This window comes from Myotis lucifugus, unplaced genomic scaffold (genome assembly GCF_000147115.1).
Source record: "Myotis lucifugus unplaced genomic scaffold, Myoluc2.0 scaffold_81, whole genome shotgun sequence".
Taxonomy (NCBI): domain Eukaryota; kingdom Metazoa; phylum Chordata; class Mammalia; order Chiroptera; family Vespertilionidae; genus Myotis; species Myotis lucifugus.
Window position 1 is genome coordinate 822,701 of NW_005871129.1, and position 19,665 is coordinate 842,365.

Genomic DNA, 19,665 nt, shown 5'->3' on the forward strand with positions numbered 1-19,665 from the left:
TGAAGTCCAATGACAAGGTAGTTAATCTTTTAACCATGGCAAACAGCTTATCCCATTCTTGGAATTGGAGAATGGACAGCATTTCTGGGACAAACTCCCAGAGGAGGGTCAGTTTCCAAACACAGCAACCAGGTCAGGGTCCACTTTCTTTGACCAAGACAGGACATGATTAATAATATCTATGAGCATTACTAGTGCCTCACCATTCCCCCTCACCCCCACCCCTATCAATAACAAATGCTAGCACAGAAGATTTTGAATAGGAACAGGATCCTTTCAGCCACTCTTTGCTTTAGGCTTCTAACTTTATTACCTGTAATGGTCATTTAGAATTGACACGTGGATGGCCACATCTTATCCAAGGTATGCACATATGAGTAAATTAATCCTAATCTTCCCATTTGCATCACTTTGATTTTTCTGCCATTGCAATAATGTTTTAAGACATTAATGAAATTTAATTATCAAAAATCTCTTTAGCAGTTGTTGTGTTTTTTTTTAAATATCTTTATTGATTTCAGAGAGGAAGGGAAAGGGAGAGATTGAAACATCAATGATGAGAGAGAATCATTGGTTAGCTGCCTCCTGCATGCCCCCTACTGGGGACTGAGCCCGCAACCCAGGCATGTGCCCTTGACCGGAATCAAACCCTGGACTCTTCAGTTCGCAGACTGTCGCTTTATCCACTGAGCCAAACTGGCTAGGGCAGCAGTTGCTGTTTTCAATTAAATGTAATTTGTAATGCTGTTCTTCTCAAGTAAATTAACTTTAACCAACATTGTAATATATTAATTTCAACTTAATTAAAATTAGTTGAAATTCCTTGTCAGGGAGAGGGAGCTATCCTTTATTTTGGTCTTACATTAAAGAACCAAGAAACAAGCAGAATGTAATATCTATAATAATAAAAGCATAATTTGCTAATTAGACCGGACGTCCTTCTGGATGAAGCCGTGGCGGTGGCGGCAGCGGTGGCTGCGGCCAAGCCCCTTGCATGAATTTCGTGCATTAGGCCTCTAGTTGTTTATATGACCCTGGGTTGGGAAAAGGGATCTAGTTTTTTACTTTTGGATCTAATTCAACTTTATTAGACCATGTTGTCTCAAGTGTGGTTTTAAAAGTCAGTGAAAATTAGAGCAGTTCCTTTGGCAGTGGAAGTAAAGTTGTATAAACCCTTGTATTTATTCATAAGCATTTTCCCATTGAGAAACAAATAGTCTGAAAAACCTAAATACAAGCCTGGGAATCACTCATTTTGGATTTTATCCATGGCACTCACATTGTGTCTTTGACCAGTCAAACTCATTGCATTTGGTAGGCCTCTAATGACCAGAGTAAATTTTAATATATGTAATGATTTATATAAACTTTGTAATTTAGGATTTCTGTTAGATGAGATATACTGAAATGTTGTCTGTGACATAGGTTATTTGGTATACCTCTTATATCCTGGTGGTAGTTTAGAGAATTGTTGGTTCCTTGAGTAGTTTCTTGATTATTATTCTTTGAGAGGGTCAGAATGATGAACCTATTCAAGAGTGAAATCCAAAATGCCTGGGTTAGAATCCAAACACTACCTCTTACTAATTGTGCATTTGTAAGACACTTAACCTCTTTATGCCTCAGTTTCATCTATAAAATGGGGATAATATTAATGCCTTCTTTACATGGTTGGTGTAGGATTAAAAGACTTGATATGCATAAACCATTTAGAACTTTAATGGCACATAGTAAGTACTCAGTAGCTTGTAGCTGCTCTTTTTATTATTAGTTATCATTCATGAATAGTATATGTAAATATATAAATTAGTTGTGAATACCAGCAAAACCTGTGTCATCAAATTAACACATATTTATTTAGTGTCCTCTATATACCATGTTCTGTTCTTGGCCTTGCGGCTACATCAGGGAAGAAGCCAGATAAAATATTTTGTCAGCCCTGGCCAGTGTTTCTCAGTGGGTTGAGTGTCATCCCCTGTACCAAAGGGTCATGGGTTGGATTCCCAGTCAGGGCATATGCCCAGGTTTTGTGCTTAATCCCCAGTAGGGGGCATGCAGGAGACAGCTGATTGATATCTCTCTCTTTTTCTTTCTGTCTCTCTCCTCCCCCTTGCTCTCTAAAATTAATAAAAACATTTAAAAAGATATTATGTCAGTGGGGAGCATATACACTACCAGGGAAACAGACATCCTCACATTAATATTTATTGTATTTATTCAAAAAGTGAAGAGTTAATTGCCTAAGTCCCTGAGTAGTAGAGGAATCATGATTAAAGTAGCCTTCATGGGGAAGAGGGAAGGATGAGCCAGGAGTGGTGGGGACTGTCATTTTAAACTTAGAGATATTTAAGAAATTATAGTGACTTAGAAATTCACTATAAGAGTTCTTGGTTGGGAAATTTCTTAAAAATACTCATATGTGGAATCTAATGAACAAAATAAACCGATGAGCAAAATAGATCCAGAGACATAGAAGCATGGAACAGACTGATGATTCTCAGAGAGAAGGCAGGGATGGGGGTTGCGTGGGGAGAGATTAACCAAAAGTCTTATATGCGTATAAGCATAGCCCATGGAGACAGACAATAGTGTGGTGAAGGCCTGGGGAGGGGCATGGGAGCGGGGTGGAGAGGGTGAATGGGGAAAAAAAGGGGGGACATCTGTAGTACTTTTACAATAAAGATAAATTAAAAAAATAAAACTGGAAATAAAATAGTCTATTCTAACCTATAGTACACATACAAGTATCATTTCAGATGTTCTAAAAGCTGTTCTTAGTTTACTTTCAAAAGGAGAGTAATTTAACATATAGATATGTGCTTTACATTTATATATATTAATTTCTTAAGTATGTATTTTTAGGAAATTAGAATAATTGTTCAATTAAATGTTAGAAGTGAAAAAACTTAGTGTTTATAATCTTATTTTATGCATTCACTAAATTTGTTCTTTCTACAAATAGTTATCATGGGTCTTCCATGTATTAAGTACTGGGGAAACAAAAATATTAATGGATTAAAGAAATTTATGTTAATTTCACAGTCGTTTCATTTATAATTTTATTTATCAAAATAATTTTTTAAGGTATAAGAAAATCATTTGAATAATATTGTTTGGGAAATATTTTAACATAGAGTAAAACTCATCTCTTAGAATTGGCTTGTTTTGTTTTCTTGTGACCTTTTCATTTCTTTATAGGGAGAATGCAGCTATGAATTGGAAATTAAATCTTATTTACAAATGGAAGATGTTAGCTCAACATTTAGTGCTCCCAGGAACAAATCTAATCTTCTTGCCAATGGCACCTTTACTACTAACAAGAAATATTCATTTATAAGAAATATAAATGAAGGCAATTTATTCTCAATGACAGAATCTGATGAAGAATGTGCTGAAATTTTTAAACAGACTCATATCAAACCTACTAAAATTGTCTCTCTTAAGAAAAAAGCTTCTAAAAAACGAAAAAAAGATCAGCCTAAAAAAGAAAATAATGATGATGCTATGGATTCTTTAGATACTGATGGCAATTCTGTTGAAAATATTTTTCAGGTAGACCTAAATGATAAAAGAGCATTAGATATAGATGAAGTTGCTGCCACATGTGCTATTGATGAAAATGTTGTTAATCAGCCATGTAGATTATTAACAGAATGTCAGATTACAAATAAATCTACTAATTCATTTACTGGAAGTTTTTTAGATTCTGGTTATAACAGTTTCAGTGATGAGAAATCTGTTTTATATAGCTTATTTCTTCCATTGGAGGAAGAGCTTGTTATAGCTGGAACAGATGACCAATTTTATAATTGTTATTCACTTACAAAAGAGGTACTAGTTAATGTAGAGAGATTTTTATCTCATTCTCCTCCACCTCTCAGTGGACTCTCAGTTTTGGAACATGAAATTACTAAGGGTTCTGCACTTGAAAATTCGCTTTACCCACCCTGCACAGAGTTTACAAAACAATAAATCTACCTGTTTGATATCACATGCAACTGTCAGTTCTCAACAGAATTTAGAATTGAATTCACTTAAATTTATTAATCATCCTTCTGAAAAAAGTTGCCTTTATAGTACAACTAATAAGATTGTTGATGAGCCCAGCTTCTGTGACTATGATGATAAAGTACGTAAAGATGTTGAAAATGAAACTTTAGTAACCAACAATCATACTCAAATAAACACAGGCCCTCCACAATACTTAGATGAAGAAAACAATTGTGGTGTTGATAACAATGGGCTTCAAGTATTGTTCACAGATCAGGATGAGAGTTTACCACTATTTGAAGAAGATAATACAGAATTTAATGATATGAGCCTTTCTCCCTCAAATAATGAATGCAAATCTTTACATGTGTCAGACAAAACTTGTATAAACAAAATGGCACTGGTTTCTCAGTTCTTAATTTCTGATGAACTTTTGTTAGAAAATAATTCTGAACCCCAAGATCAAATTATCTATGATACTAATACTAAATCTCATGAAGATTTGACAGGTGTACATGAGGAAAAACTGAAGAGTGATGAATATGTTCTTGACTGCTCTAAGGATTTATTTTCTGTTACCTTTGATTTAGGATTTTGTATTCCAGATTCTGATGATGAAATATTAGAACATGCATCAAATACAAATAAGAATAAAACTTTAGATGATCTACCTGGAAGATGTTTAGATATCAAGGAGATAAGTGATGCAAGTTATGTTTCAAATCAAGCAGTAATAACAAGAGATCATGTTGATAGTTCTAGGAGTAGAACCATTACTATCTCATCAAGTGAAGATAAGCAGAGTCCAACTTCTTCACATTTTTCATTGAGTATAGCAAACAATAAACAATTTATGTTGCCTGGTTATTCTCAGTTTTCTTTGCCAGTTGGGGAAAAAGTTATGAGTACACCCCTTTATAAATCAAGCACATTGAACTCTAAAAGGAGAAAGGAAATGCCTAGGACACTAGATTCTAATAAAGTAAATTCACAAAGTTTCAAAGAAACATTGAACTCAACTTTTGATGATTCAGGACTTTTTATAGAAAAGGCTAAAAACGGGGAACAAATCAATCTACATCAATCCTGTCATTCTGCTGGAGGTAAGATTTCATCTTTCTAGAATAATTACTCTAGATAAACTTCTGTAATTTTTCAAAATGTAATTGCTCAGTTTATGGTGTGTTGAATTAGATAATTGACGTATTCTATATTTTTAAAGTTGATGCTTACTGATTATTTTATCTACATATATATTTATGGCGTGCATGCCATTGGAGAGGTATTACACTGTGAAATATAGAAGTGTAAGATTTGGCCCTAGCCTTTGACTGTAAAACAAACAATTGTGTGACATACACTTTTGAAAAGATACCAGTAAAATGTGTAAAGAACTACTAAAGGAATATTAAGATAGTGGATGTTTAGGAGATACAGAAAATGTCAAAATGTTGAAGTGGATTAGATTAGATTTTTACATGTAAATTTTCATTTTGGCTCCTTGGGAATATGGATATGTTGAAAGTAATAAAAAGAGAATTTAGATGTTATAAAATAGTGGGGGAAAGTACAAGAAAGCAAGTGTAAGATTTTGAGGGGATAGTGTAAAGAAAAGGGTTTATATAGCAAAATAGTTGAGAAGTAATACTAATTGGAGGATTGAGATAAGAGCACAGAAGCTCTTGGGGAATCTGTATTTCTGTGAGCTAATTCTATACAGATACAGAAAAACAAGAAAATACAGTGATAGATGCTGTAGTTAAAAGGAAAGCCTTCTGGAATTACTTGGTTATTATAACTGAGTCCTGCATTTAATTCTAGCTGCCTTAGAAGATAATGAAAAAAGAAAAAGTTGGATTATAGAGTGCTCATTTGTAAAAAGGATTTATTCAAGTTTATCTGTCTGTGTAGATGTTTTATTGTCATAGATATGAAGAGAAATTTACTGTGTAAATTTATGTTAGTTTTCTTTCTTTTTTAAAAAAATATTTTTTAGCCCTGACTGGTTTGACTCAGTGGATAGAGCGTCGGCCTGCGGACTGAAAGGTCCCAGGTTTGATTCCGGTCAAGGGCATGTACCTTGGTTGCGGGCACATCCCCAGTGGGGGGTGTGCAGGAGGCAGCTGGTCGATGTTTCTCTCTCATCGATGTTTCTGACTCTCTATCCCTCTCCCTTCCTCTCTGTAAAAAATCAATAAAATATATTTTTTTAAAAAATCAATAAAATATATTTAAAAAATTTTTTTTAATGTTTTTATTGATTTTTAGAGAGAGAAGAAGGGAGAGGGATAGAGAGAGAGAAACGTTGATGAGAGAGAAACATCATCAATCAAGATCAGCTGCTTCCTGAACAGCCCCCACTGGGGATTGAGCCCTCAACCCAGGCATGTGCACTGACCAGGAATCGAACAGTGACCTTTTGGTTCCTGGATCAACATTCAACCACTGAGCCACACCAGCTGTGTTAGTTTTTTATTACTGTGTAACACATTACGCCCCGAAATTTAGTGGACTGAAATAAACATTCATCTCACAGTTTCTATAGTTTAGGAATTCACGAGTTTCTTAATTGGGTGGTTTAGAATAGGATTTCTCATGAGATTATAATCCAGATTTCACCTGTGGTTGCAGCTATCTGAAGTCTTGACTGGGCATAGATACTCTGCTTTCAAGATGGGTTGTTCAACGTGGGGAGGGGAGATAGAGGCACACAGGGATCTCTATTCCATAGCAACTCTAAAATCCAGCAGAAGTGGGATTAGAAGTTCTTTGATTAAGATTCAAAGCCTGGTAATAATTCTCCATGGTTCTTTGTTCTCTGGATGCTTGGAGCATCCTTTTTCACAGACAGCTCCTGTGGAGTTTTCTCTGCATACTTTCTTTCAGTAAAAATTTGGGAATCCAAAGCCCTCTTTCTATTTTGTTCTGTCTCTGCCCCTTTTAGTTGTAGCTGGCTGTGTTTCTTCCCATATAATTCTCACAAATTTTTGGATTTCTTGTGAATCTTATTGGGATTCATTCCATTAGACCAGCGGTTCTCAACCTGTGGGTCGCGAACAATGAAAATACATTCTGCATATCAGATATTTACATTACGATTCATAACAGTAGCAAAATTACAGTTATGAAGTAGCAACGAAAATAATTTTATGGTTGGGGGTCACCACAACATGAGGAACTGTATTAACGGGTCGCGGCATTAGGAAGGTTGAGAACCACTGCATTAGACACTAGCTTGCCCACAAATCTTTTGGAGCTAGGTGTTCTACCTTGGGTTTCTGCTGAGATGTCTAGAGATACAGTAGGTCCTTGGGTTATGTCGGAGATCCGTTCCTACGGCGCGACGTAATGCATTTCGCCATAAATTGGAACCCACCTACATAAGCACCTACGTCACTCACATGGAGCACATACACAGCAGTAAGGAAGTGAAACAGTAAAAAAAAATTTAAAAGAAAGATAACAATTCCTGATCTTTGCTTGTGGTAAATAAATAATAAACATAAAGAACATATGTACATATGTCGAAATGACGGCACTTTTTTTTATATATAAATAAATGGGAGATGGTGACGTAACCAGGAACTGATGTAAGTCGAGTCTAATGTAACCTTAGGACTATCTGTAGTTCTTTAATCTTAGGAGATCTATCTGAGAGTATCTGTGATAAACATTCCAAAGAGTTTAGAGGGCTTTTTATCTGACTGAGTGGTACTCTGAGGCACCACTTTTGATCTTAGGTCTTAAAGCATACAGACAGTCCTCGGGTTATGTCAGACTCGATGTACTTCGTTTTGTGGTTACGCCGCCATCTCCCATTTATTTAAAGTTTCATCATTTCAGCCAAAACCGGTTTGGCTCAGTGGATAGAGCGTCGGCCTGCGGACTGAAAGGTCCCGGGTTCGATTCCGGTCAAGGGCATGTACCTGGGTTGCGGGCACATCCCCGGTGGGAGATGTGCAGGAGGCAGCTGGTCGATGTTTCTCTCTCATCGATGTTTCTAACTTCCTATCTCTCTCCCTTCCTCTCTGTAAAAATTCAATAAAATATATTTAAAAAAAAAATTCGACGTATGTACATATGTACTTTATGTTTTTTATTATTTACCACAAGTAAAGGTCAGGAATTGTTATTTTTCTTTTAAATTTTTTTACTGTTTCACTTCATTACTGCTGTGTATGTGCTCCATGTGAGTGATGTAGGTGCTTATGTAGGTAGGTTCTGACTTACGGCAAAACGCGCCGTAGGAACGGATCTCCGACGTAACCCGAGGATCTACTGTATACAGTTATATCCTCAGCTGTATCTGAACAGTATTTTCCTGGCAATCCTCTAAATTATATCTTTGCCTGGAAGATTTCTTAGTTTACTAGTAACATGGTTTGCCAGCTCAAGAAGCTGGGAATTTTCAAAAGCCAGCAAGTTTGTTTCACATTTAATAGTCCTTTCTTTAGCTTCTCTCTCTCCTCTTGTAATTTACTTTAACAGCAAGAAGCACAGATGACACCTTAAACATTTTATCTAGAAATTTCCTTAGCTAGATCACCTCATTCATTAGGCACGTTTTCTACTTTCTGTGTTACTGAAAGGTTGCTAAACTTTCTGGCATCACATACAGGATTCTCTTTCCTCCAATTTCCAATAAGATTTTCCTTACTTTAACCTCCCACACGTAGCCATTGATCTTCCTAGAAATTGTTGCTATAAACAATTCCTTTGAGTCTCTTTAAGCTTTCACCAAAACTCTTCTCAAAAGTTCTTTCAAGCTTCTGCCCCTAATCTAGTTCTAAAGTTCCTTACATTGTTTAGTTATTTTGTATGGCAATCCACTGTTTCCAGGTACTGCAACCTGTATTATTTCTCTATTGCGCATAACAAATTATCCCACCCAACTCCCAATTTAATGGCTTAAAACAACAAACATATTTCTGTAGACCAGAAATTCACGAGTGGCTTAGTGAGTGGTTTTGGCTCAGGATATTTCATGGAGTTGCAATCAAGACGTTGGTCAGGGATGGAGTTATCTGAAGGCTTGGATAAGCTTGGAGGATCACATTGCTCTTGGTGGGAGGCCTCAGTTTCTTACCACATGGGCCTCTCCATAGGATTTTCTCTTAAAATATATTTTTATTGATTTCAGAGAGGAAAGGAAAGGGAGAGAGAGAAGGAAACATCGATGATGAGAGAGAATCACTGATTGGCTGCCTCCTGCATGCCCCCTACTGGGGATTGAGCCCGCAACCCAGGCATGTGCCCTTGACCGGAACTGAACCCAGTACCCTTCAGTCTGCAGGCCAATGCTCTATCCACTGAGTCAAATCGCTAGGGCTCCATAGGATTTTTTTTAAACTGTGTTTTTAGAGAGAGAGGGAGGGAGATAGAGAGAAACATCAATGTGAGAGAGAAACATCGAATGGCTGCCTCCCACATGCACCCCCACCAGGGATCAAACCCGAAACGTGGGTATGAGCCCTGACTGGGAATTGAACCATCAACCTTTTGGTGCACAGGATGACGCTCAACCAACTGAGTCACACCGGTCAGGGCCATAGGGTTTCTTCTTATTTTCTTACTAGAGGCCTGGTGCACCGATTCATGCACATTGAAAGGAAATTAATTAGAAAGTGGCCAGTGGGGCGGGACTGGGCGAGATGGGCCAGACATGCCCTGGTGCCAACCTCCCACGGTCTCTCCCCAGCTGGCCACACCTGGGGCGGCGCTAGGGCTCGAAGGGCGTCTGCAGAGTGAACGGGATCCTTCCAACAGGTGGGGTCCCTCGGCCTGGCCTGCGGGGATTGGGCTAAAACCAGCAGTCTGACATCCCCGGAAGGGTCCCGGAGTGTGAGAGGGTACTTCGAAAAGTTGCTGTCACTGGGCAGCTCCTGTGTTGAGCATCTGCCCCCTGGTGGTCAGTGTACATCATAGCTGTAGGTTGGAGCATCTGCCCCCTGGTAGTCATTGCACATCATAGCTACCAGTCGAAAGGTCGGACGGCCACTTAGGCTGTTACATATATAGATAATGTAGCATTCCTCCAGAGTGAGTGATATATAGAGAGAGCAAGGATGAGGTTGCAATCACTTTTATGACCTAGATTCTGAAGTAAGGCACCTTCATTTTCATTCTTTTGTTAGAAGCAAGTGACTAAGTCTGCCCTACACTTAAGGGGAGAGGAATTCTGACTTTCCTCTTGAAGGGGAAATATATCAAATAATTTATGAATGTATCTTAAAACAACAATAAGGCTCTTACAGTAGGTTTCATAAAGACACAAAGAAGTGTCTTCAAAATTTTATGAAAAGACATACTTAAAGCTTTGGTTTAAGTACCTGAATATTTGAAGCTTCTATTTCATACATAAGAATTTTTTTGTTTTGTTTTTTTACTTCAGAGAGGAAGGGAGAGGGATAGAGAGATAGAAACATCAATAATGAGAGAGAATCATTGATCGGCTGCCTCCTGCACTACCCCTTCTGGGGATCGAACACGCAACCCGGGCATTTGCCCTTGGCTGGAATCGGACCTGGGACCCTTCAGTCCGCAGGCCGATGCTCTATCAACTGGGCCAAACTGGCTCGGGCTGTTTTTTGTTTTTTGGCAATCTTTTCATTCCCCCAGATAAGTTGTTTTAGTTACAACATTTTGCTGATATCTTACCAATGTTTAATTTCATGCTTGTGCACAAAAACATATGAATATGTACATATATATGATACATACATACATAAAAGGTCTTTATATATTGTTTTATAGCTTGCATTTTCTTGCTTTATCTTGTTCAACTAGAAAGAATAAGATAAAAAGGCAGGAAGACTATCATAGATTTTAGAGATGAATTCTAAAACCATCGACTAATAGAATTATGTTTTACACTATTCTGGCCTCTTTTCAGTTATATTTTTAAAAAATGAACCTGAGTCAAATATGTTTATTAGCAAGAGTTATCATCTCTTAATTTTCTTACTGGTACTGTTTTATTTATTTTATTTATTTTTTGGTCTCTTCTCATGCTGATTTTTTTTTTTTTTTTTGCCAAACTTTGTAAAGCTATCTTTTTTTGAGAGTGACAGAAACAATTCTTATTTACCCATCAATAAAATAGATAGTTGTGGTTGGATAAACTTAAATCTATTGACCAGATTCATTATTTTTAAATAAATTTTATAGATGAACAATTAACAAGCAATGAAAGTGAAGGTGATGAGATTTTCCGAAGAAAGAGTAAAAAAGCAAAAGGAAATGTTTTAGAATCCCCAGAGGTGAGTAATTCAGTAATTACAATGATGTGACCATATACAGGCTTTTTCTTCCTCCTTATGTCTTTTTATTATTTTTACCCTTTACTTTATCTATTTATCTAGGATCAGAAATATAGTGAAAATGATTCTCCACTTCATGCTGTAAAAAAGCGCAGGGTTCCTCCAAAGAAAGTAAGTATATAAACAGATGATGTATAGATAATGCATAGTAATTCAATTAGAATAAATATTACAAAAATAATATGTGTATAGGTGAACATAAGTACATATGATCTTACAGGAATGTAGTTAGAGAAAAATGGATAATAAATACTATGTGATTAGAATTTCTATTTTAATTTTATACTTGTTTTAAAAATGATTTCTACTTTTGTCAATACATGTTAGCAATTCAGCAGATGTTCATTAAATACTTACTGTGTATCTACTATGCGAGATGCTGGAGATACTATAATAATTATATCCTGGAACTGTCTTAAGTCACCTACAATCTATTAGGAGAGAAAGATAAGGAAATGGATAATTTTAATATAATCTTTTAAGTCGAATGATAAGAAAAGAGAACCCCTTAGACTTTGGGAACTGTGTCAAGCTTCTTGAAGTTAAAACCTTATTAAATCTTAAGCATATGTGGCCTTAAGCAAGAGAAGGGGAAGGGGAAGGCATTGTCAACAGAGCTTGAAGAATGACACAGCTGGAAACAGCATCTCTTTATTAAATGGACTGTTCTACAAGGAGTGCCAGGAAGTGAAAACGGAGAAAAATTTGGATCCGTTTTTAGAAGGCCTTATTCTTTCATTTGCTTACTGAATGGTTTGAAAGGAGGAAAGGAAGGAGTCCAGTATGACTCTGGTGTTTGGCTTGGGCTCTTTGGCAAATGTGTCATAAACCTAGAGAAGACAAGAAAGAATTGAGTTCAGTGGAACATGTTTGAGTTTGAGGTTTTTTGTTTGATAGTGAAGTGTCAGTGTCTGGCAAGCATTGGTGACTATGAATATGAAGTTTGGGTAGGAGGCAGGTCTTATAGCTAATGAAATTCATTTGTCATCAGTTTATAGCTGGTAACTAAATTTTGAGATTAGGAAATCTTGTGTGTTTTAATTCGCTAATGAAATCTAGGATACTTTATGCAAAATTAATTAAAAATACAATCCGTTCATATTAAATTTTATACTTATATAAAACAAGAAAAGTCACTTTTATACTTATATAAAAAAAGAAAAAGTCACTTTAATTGATTTATCAGAGATGAATTAAAACATTGATAATGTAATGAATCCATTTTAAACTAAAATTATTCCTTTTAATTGAAATGTTATTGATAAACTTTTTTTGAGTCTTTTGATTAGTTTTATATTATTCTGTAAAAGATACAGTGATAGGCCTCCCTAGTCAAAATTTGTTTTTCTTATAGTAGTTCTTTGGTTTGAAAGGACTCCTGTATGTTTGAACTGATTTTGATACCTGTATTTATAGACCTAACTAGAGGCCCGATGCATGAAATTTGTGCATGGGTGGGGTCCCTAGGTCTGGCCAGCGATCACAGCCGATCAGGTTCCCTGCCTCCCCGCCTCCTCCTTCCCTCGCCGCCACCCACCCCCAGTTCCTTGTCCCAGCCCAGGGCTCAGCCCCAGATTTGGCAGTCGGGGGAGGGACCCAGGAGGTTGGCCAGCAGGCCTCGATCAGGTGATCGCCAACCACCACTGTAGTGGGCGGGCACCGGGGCGATCAGAGCCTGCATCTGGGGGGAGAGACCCGGGAGGTTGGCCACCGGCCCTGAGGAGGGAGCCAGCCCCCCTGGGAAAGGGGCCGCATCCGCCACCACCTACCCCTGGTTCCTCGTCCCAGCCCGGGGGCCCTGCTGGCCAGGGGGAGGGGCCGGGAGGTTGGCTGGCAGGCCCCATCAGCGATCGGGGTTTGCAGGCTGGAGGCAGCTCTTGCGTTGAGCGTCTGCCCCCTGGTGGTCAGTGCGTGTCATAGCGACCTGTCGTTCCAGTCATTTCATCATAATGGTCACTTAGGCTTTTATATATATAGATTATATTTTGTGAAGTCCTCAGGATCTTCTAAAGGAAACAAGTTTTCATCAGATACATTTGATGTAATTGAATGAATGTTATAATAGTATTACATATATTGCCTAATTTAGTATTTTAGTACTTATAAATTCTTAAGTATTATGTATTTGTAACAGGGCTCTGGGTTGTGAGAGTATTTTATTTTTCTAACAAGAAAATGTTAGGCCAACTTTAAAAAAGAAAATAAAAGCAACATCCTTTGAGATTAGGAAATCCTATTTAATAATAGACAAACATGGTAATTGACCGTACCTTCGCTATGCCTCCCATTGGCTAATCAGCAAGATATGCAAATTAACCCAACCAAGATGGCGGCCAGCTGCCACGCAGCTGAAGTGAGCAGGAGGCTTGCTTGCTCCAGTGATGGAGGAAGTCGTCAAGGTTCTCCGCCTGCCGCGGCCCGGCTCTGAGCTCCGAAAGCAACAAAGTTTCAATTATAGAAGCTAGGCCGTGGCCACAGAGCTGGAGCGAGCAGGAGCCCAGCTCTTAGCTCCAGTTAACGGCAACAAAGTTTCAATTATAGAAGGTAAATAAATCCCAGAATTAAAAAAAAGAAAAAAAGGAGAGGCTGGGAGCTTCAGTTGCCGGCCAGCCTGAAAACGGCCCTCAGTCCCTCACCCAGACTGGCCAGGCACCCAGCGGGACCCCCACCCTGATCCAGGACACCCTTCAGGGCAAACCAGCCAGCCCCCACCCGTGCACCAGGCCTCTATCCTATATAGTAAAAGGGTAATATGCAAACTGACCCTAACAGCAGAAAGACTGGGAATGACTGGTCACTATGACACACACTGACCACCAGGGGGCAGACGCTCAATGCAAGAGTTGCCCTCTGGTGGTCTGTGCACTCCCACATGGGGGAGCTCTGCTCAGCCACAAGCCAAGCTGATGGCTGCCAGTACAGTGGTGGTGGTGGGAGCCTCTCCTGCCTCCTCAGCAGCGCTAAGATTGTCCAACTGCAGCTTAGGCCTGGTCCCCGCTGGCAAGTGGACATCCCCCGAGGGCTGCCGGGCTGCCAGAGGGATGTCTGATTGCCAGCTTAGGCCCAATCCCCCGGGGAGCAGGCCTAAGCCAGCAGGTGGTCATCCCCTGAGGGCTCCCAGACTGTGAGAGGGCACAGGCCGAGCTGAGGGACACCACCCCACAAGTGCACAAATTTTTGTGCACCGGACCTTTAGTTAAGATATAATAACCCAATTATATTTTCTTATGCAATAATTTTATTGAATTATAGTTAGAATTGTCATCTAGTGATGAAAGTGAAGATATTCCTGACCAACACTCACAATTAGAAGACTTCAAGGATTGTAACATGAATTCCAAAAGAAGCACCAAAGTCCAAAAGAGACCGAGTCATCTGAAGGTAAACGTTTTTTAGTTTGTTTTACTATACTAGGGGCCCAGTGCACAAATTCATGCACCTTGAAAGGAACTGTGGGCCACGAGGCTGTGGTAGGCACAAGGGCGGGTCTTGGCCCATCTTTCGCACCCCTGTCCAGCCCCTCCTGCCGCGCCCCCGGTCCCCTGTCTGCTGGCAGCCCCACTCCCGCTGCTGCCACTCCCATGTGCTGACGTGCAGCGATTGGGGCCAGTGCCAGCAGTGGCTGCCAGCGGGGCTGGCACCATCAGTGGGTGGGAGCGGCGGCAGGGGGAGGTGGAGAATCACTCAGGGGCGATCAGAGCCAGCAGTGTCGCTCGCACCCACAGATGGCACCGAGTGATTGGGACCGGCGCCAGGCACCGGCAGCGGGTGCGAGCAGTGGCTCCAGCGCCGGCTGTGGGTGCAAGCAGGGCCAGCGCTGGCAGTGGGTGCGAGTGGGGCCAGTGCCAGCAGCAGGTGCGAGTGCTAGGCGGGACTGCGGCGTGTGGGAACAAAGACTTTTCAGTAACCACCAGAGGCTCGCCCTGATGACAGTGATCAATGCCCCACTTTGGTCTGGTGCCTCTGCTCACCTGCTCCACCATCCCACCGTGGCCAATGCCCACCATGTTCCACACACGCCCCTGGTGATCAACGCATGTCATAGCGACCAGTTGTTCGGTTGTTCCAGTTGTTCCACCATTTGGTTTGTTTGCACATTAGCCTTTTATTATATAGGATATGTATTTAAAGAACATTAGATTTTATACAGAAGTAAACTTCTCTCTATAATTTCTTTTTTTTAACCCTTACCTGAGGATCTATATTTTTAAATATATTTTTATTTATTTCAAAGAGGAAAGGAGAGGAATGAGAGAGAATAATTGATCAGCTACTCCCTGCACACCCCCTAGGGATGGAGGCCACAACCTGGGCATGTGCCCTGACCAGGAATTGAACCCTGACCTCCCGGTTCATAGGTTGATCCTCAACCACTGAGCCACGCTGGCTAGGCCTGAGGATAATTTTTCCATTGATTTTTAGAAAGAATGGGAAAGGAGAGGGTGAGAGGGAGAGAGAAACATCAGTGTTGAAAGAGACACATCTTTGGTTATCTTTTGCACACCCCCAACCGGCATCAAACCTATATAATCCATGTACGTGTCCTTGACCAGAATCGAACCTGAAACCCTTTGGTGTGCAGACCAACGCTGTAACCTCTGAGCCATGCCAGTCAGGACTCTATAATTTCTCTATAGAAAAAAATCCCAAAGTAAAAATATATTTTTACCCTACTTTTTTAATTGGAATTAAAATCTCAATTCCAATTTAAAAAGTACTTTTGTGTTTTGAAACTATCATGCAGTGTTGAGTTATTTTGAGTGGCTAAATGAAGAAACTAGTGTGTTGAGAATTTAAGATTCAAATTGAAGAAAATCTGAGACAGAAATTTGAGTTTTAGAGTACTTGCTGTTTTTTTAAATTTTATTTTATTTATTGATTTTGAGAGAGAGAGGGGGGAAGAGAAACATTGATTTGTTTTTCCACTTATTTAATGCATTCGTTGCTTGATTCTTGTATATGCTCTGACCAGGGTCAAACCGCAATCTTGGCATATTGGGTTGATGTGCTAAACAATCATATATATTGTTTTTCTTATCTCTATCCAATATTTAAATCCTTGGAAAATAATTCTTAGCACCTTTTTTTTTCTGATCAGTCCTTTTGTGGCAAAAATTAAAATAACTGTAAGACTTGTCAGGAAACTTTATGCTTATTAGTAAAAGAAAAACATTCAATAAGCTGAAATGCTGACTTGTACTTATTTTACTTATAAGAATTATCAGAAGAAATTTAAATAGCTATGCTACTTTATCAAATCTTCTTGCAGTTTTCTGTTTTTATTTTTTGTCTTAAAAAGCATTGGGAAGAAATTCATTTTCCAGAAGTATTTCCAATTACTTAAGGAAAGTAAATGATTTTCTCATCAGTATCATCTTGTTTTCTAATTTGTCTTAGCTTGTAGCTAGGAAGTTTTTAGATGATCAAGCAGAACTTTCCCAAGAGGATGCAGAATGTGTTTCATCAGATGAAAATGATGATTCTGAAAATGAAAAAGATTCCTCATTACTTGAATTCTTAAATGATGAGACTCAACTTTCACAGGCCATAAATGGTAAATGATGCTTCTTTTTCTTTTAATTTTCAATGCTTTTAATGTGGTTTTAGTTAAATATTTTAGTTACTTTTCAAATAACCTTGACTTTAAAGGGAATTAAATTTGGTATGACTGAAATATTTGGTCATTTTCATTCAAATTCTATAATATTTGCTTTATTTTAGATTTGGTTATTTATAGGCTTTTGCTAATTTGATTATTTATCTCCAGAGCAACCTGGCTGACCCAGTATCAAATGTTTATATAACAAGTATGTAGTTCCTATTGTGACTAGTACTATGTAACATTCTTGAGGAAGCTATATTAGTGAACAAAATGGACAAAAATCTCTGCCTTTAATGTTTGAATGGAAGGAGAGAAACAATACACATAATAACTAAATTATTTAGTATGAGATGAAAAATTTATAGAGAAATGAAAAAATGGAGTAAGTTGAGTAAGTTGAGGATTTGCAGGGGTTTGGAGGATTAATACTGGACAAGCTGTAATTTTATATAAGGTATGGAGGGTAGACCTCATTGACAAGGTGACACTTCATCAAACTCCAAAGGAGATGAAGAGGTTAGCAATATGGATTGTGCAAACCAGCTGAGGCACAAAGCTCACTTTGTTAAATTTACCAAGGAGGGGAGATTACTTTTGGTAAATACTCTCTCCAAACAGTGCTGGAGCAGATCTTATACACAATACATTAAAAGAAGATGAAAAAAAAAAAAAGAAGAAGAAGAAGAAGATGATTCAGATGGGCTATAACTGAAATGAGAAAGATTCTGTTGGGCTTCTCAGTGTTTTGATCTTTTACAGATCTTGCCACTTATTCTGCTCTTGTAATTCCTGATATAATTTAAGACAGCAAAGTTTCCCGAGGTCCATGCCTTTATTTTTTAATCAGTTTTAAAAATTGATTTTAATTAATTAATTAATTTATTTAAAATGTATTTTTATTGATTTTAGAGAGAGGAAGGGAGAGGAGATAAAAACATCAATGATGAGAATCATTGATCGGCTGCCTCCCCATGCCCCCTACTGGGTATTGAGCCTGCAATCTGGGCTTGTGCCCTGACTGGGAATTGAACTGTGACCTCCTAGTTCATGGGTCGACACTCAACCACTGAGCCACACTAGCCGGGCTTAAATTGATTTTAGAGAGAGATTGATTTGTTGTTCCACTTACTTATGCATTCATTGGTTGTTTCTTGTATGTGTCCTGACCAGAGATTGAACCCACAACCTTGGTGAATTGGGACTATGCTCTAACCAACTGAGCTATCCTGCCAGTAACAGTTCTTGCCTTTAAAGGAAAAAGGTCTTAAAGACAAAGTTTTCAGTGCTATGTCATTGATACTGATATAATTTACAGAATAAGGTTGCTTGGTATTGTACTTGATACTTATTAATAGAAGTGGCTATTGCAGGTTTATAGGATAATCTGGTTGGAGAATGTTGATGCATAGACAGCAACCAGTATAAAGGTCCTGAGACAGGAGTGTGCCTGGCATGTTCAAGGAAGGCATTGTGCCTAGAATTGAATGAGGAAGGAGAGTAGTAGGAAGAGAGATCAGAGAGGTGCTGAGCAGCCAGCTCATGATTTGACTTATTGTAGCAGTGTCACTCTTCCTTCTGTGTTGAGAATGGCCTATAGGGAGCAAAAGCGGAAGAGACCATTTAGCAGGCTATAGCAGTAATCTAATCAAGGAGTGACAGTGGTTGCTACCAAGGTGTTGGCAGTGAGAGAGCGACAAAGATTGGATTCAGGGTATGTACAGCTGACAGGATTTTCGATGGATTAGAGAGGAAAAGAGGAGTCAGTGGGCTTGAGCACAGGAGGGATGTCGTTGCTGCTCTCTGACACTGGAAGGCTGCCTGTGGAGCAGTGGGGTTGAAGAGTAGGGAGATCTGAAACTCCATGTTAGACACAGTATGTTTGAAATACGTAGGATTTCAAAGTGGTTTTTTTTAAACCTCAAAATTCACATTTTTTTTCATGTTTCATTTTCAAGTACTCTTTGCTAAAACTTTACAAAATGAGAAGCATAGGAATCTCACATTATGCTTAGTGAAAAAAGCCAGATTCAAAAGGCTACATACTATATACTTTAATTTATACAACATTTTGGAAAAAATAAAACTGTAGGAACAGTAAATAGATTATGGTTGCCATAACAATGCATTTGTCAAGACTCAGAACTGTACCCTAAAGAGTATGAATTTTACAGTATATAAATTATATCTAAAAACAATCTGAAACAAATGAAAAAAAAATCTCTGAAAGCTCCTTGATTTTGAATCCTTCTGAACATTAAACTGGAAGTAAGGGTCTCATTAAGTTTGTAGGGATTTAGCATGAGTCAGGAGGATATCTAATAGTTGAAGCTAGCTATGTAATGAAGATAAGGGAAATAGTATTAAAGAAAAATTTATATATCTTGTAGCAAGCACTATAGTCTTCAAATTAGTAGTTACCCCTCAAAATAGTTGATGTCAATTAATCACCCTAAAATGTAGGAGAAATGGGAAACAAAAATTAAGTTGCTTTCTGATTATAACCTTGAACATATAGGCATAAATAGAAAATCATGTGCTTTTCAGTTTTAACTTGACAGAAAATAATGAAACATACATACTATTGTCTGTGGTTTTTATTGTTTTTGACTGTTTTTTTGGCCTGGATTTCTTGTGTTTTACCGAATACTTTCTATAAATCAGCTACAGTCCTAAGGTCTCTGTATACACTTATTTTTTTCATGAAAAGGCGCCATGCTAATCCTCATTTTCAGAGGAGAGAGATAGCTAAGGTAG

General features: G+C 38.5%; 1 protein-coding gene across 1 annotated transcript in view; it reads left to right on the top strand.

The window, feature by feature from the left end:
* The window catches only part of FANCM (Fanconi anemia complementation group M), a 75,127-nt gene that overhangs the window by 44,990 nt on the left and 10,472 nt on the right, over positions 1-19,665 (top strand). The window contains 6 exon segments of the mRNA XM_014457602.2: positions 3,199-3,956; positions 3,958-5,093; positions 11,158-11,249; positions 11,352-11,420; positions 14,562-14,690; positions 16,707-16,863. Of these exon segments, the coding sequence (XP_014313088.1) occupies positions 3,199-3,956; positions 3,958-5,093; positions 11,158-11,249; positions 11,352-11,420; positions 14,562-14,690; positions 16,707-16,863 (2,341 nt within the window).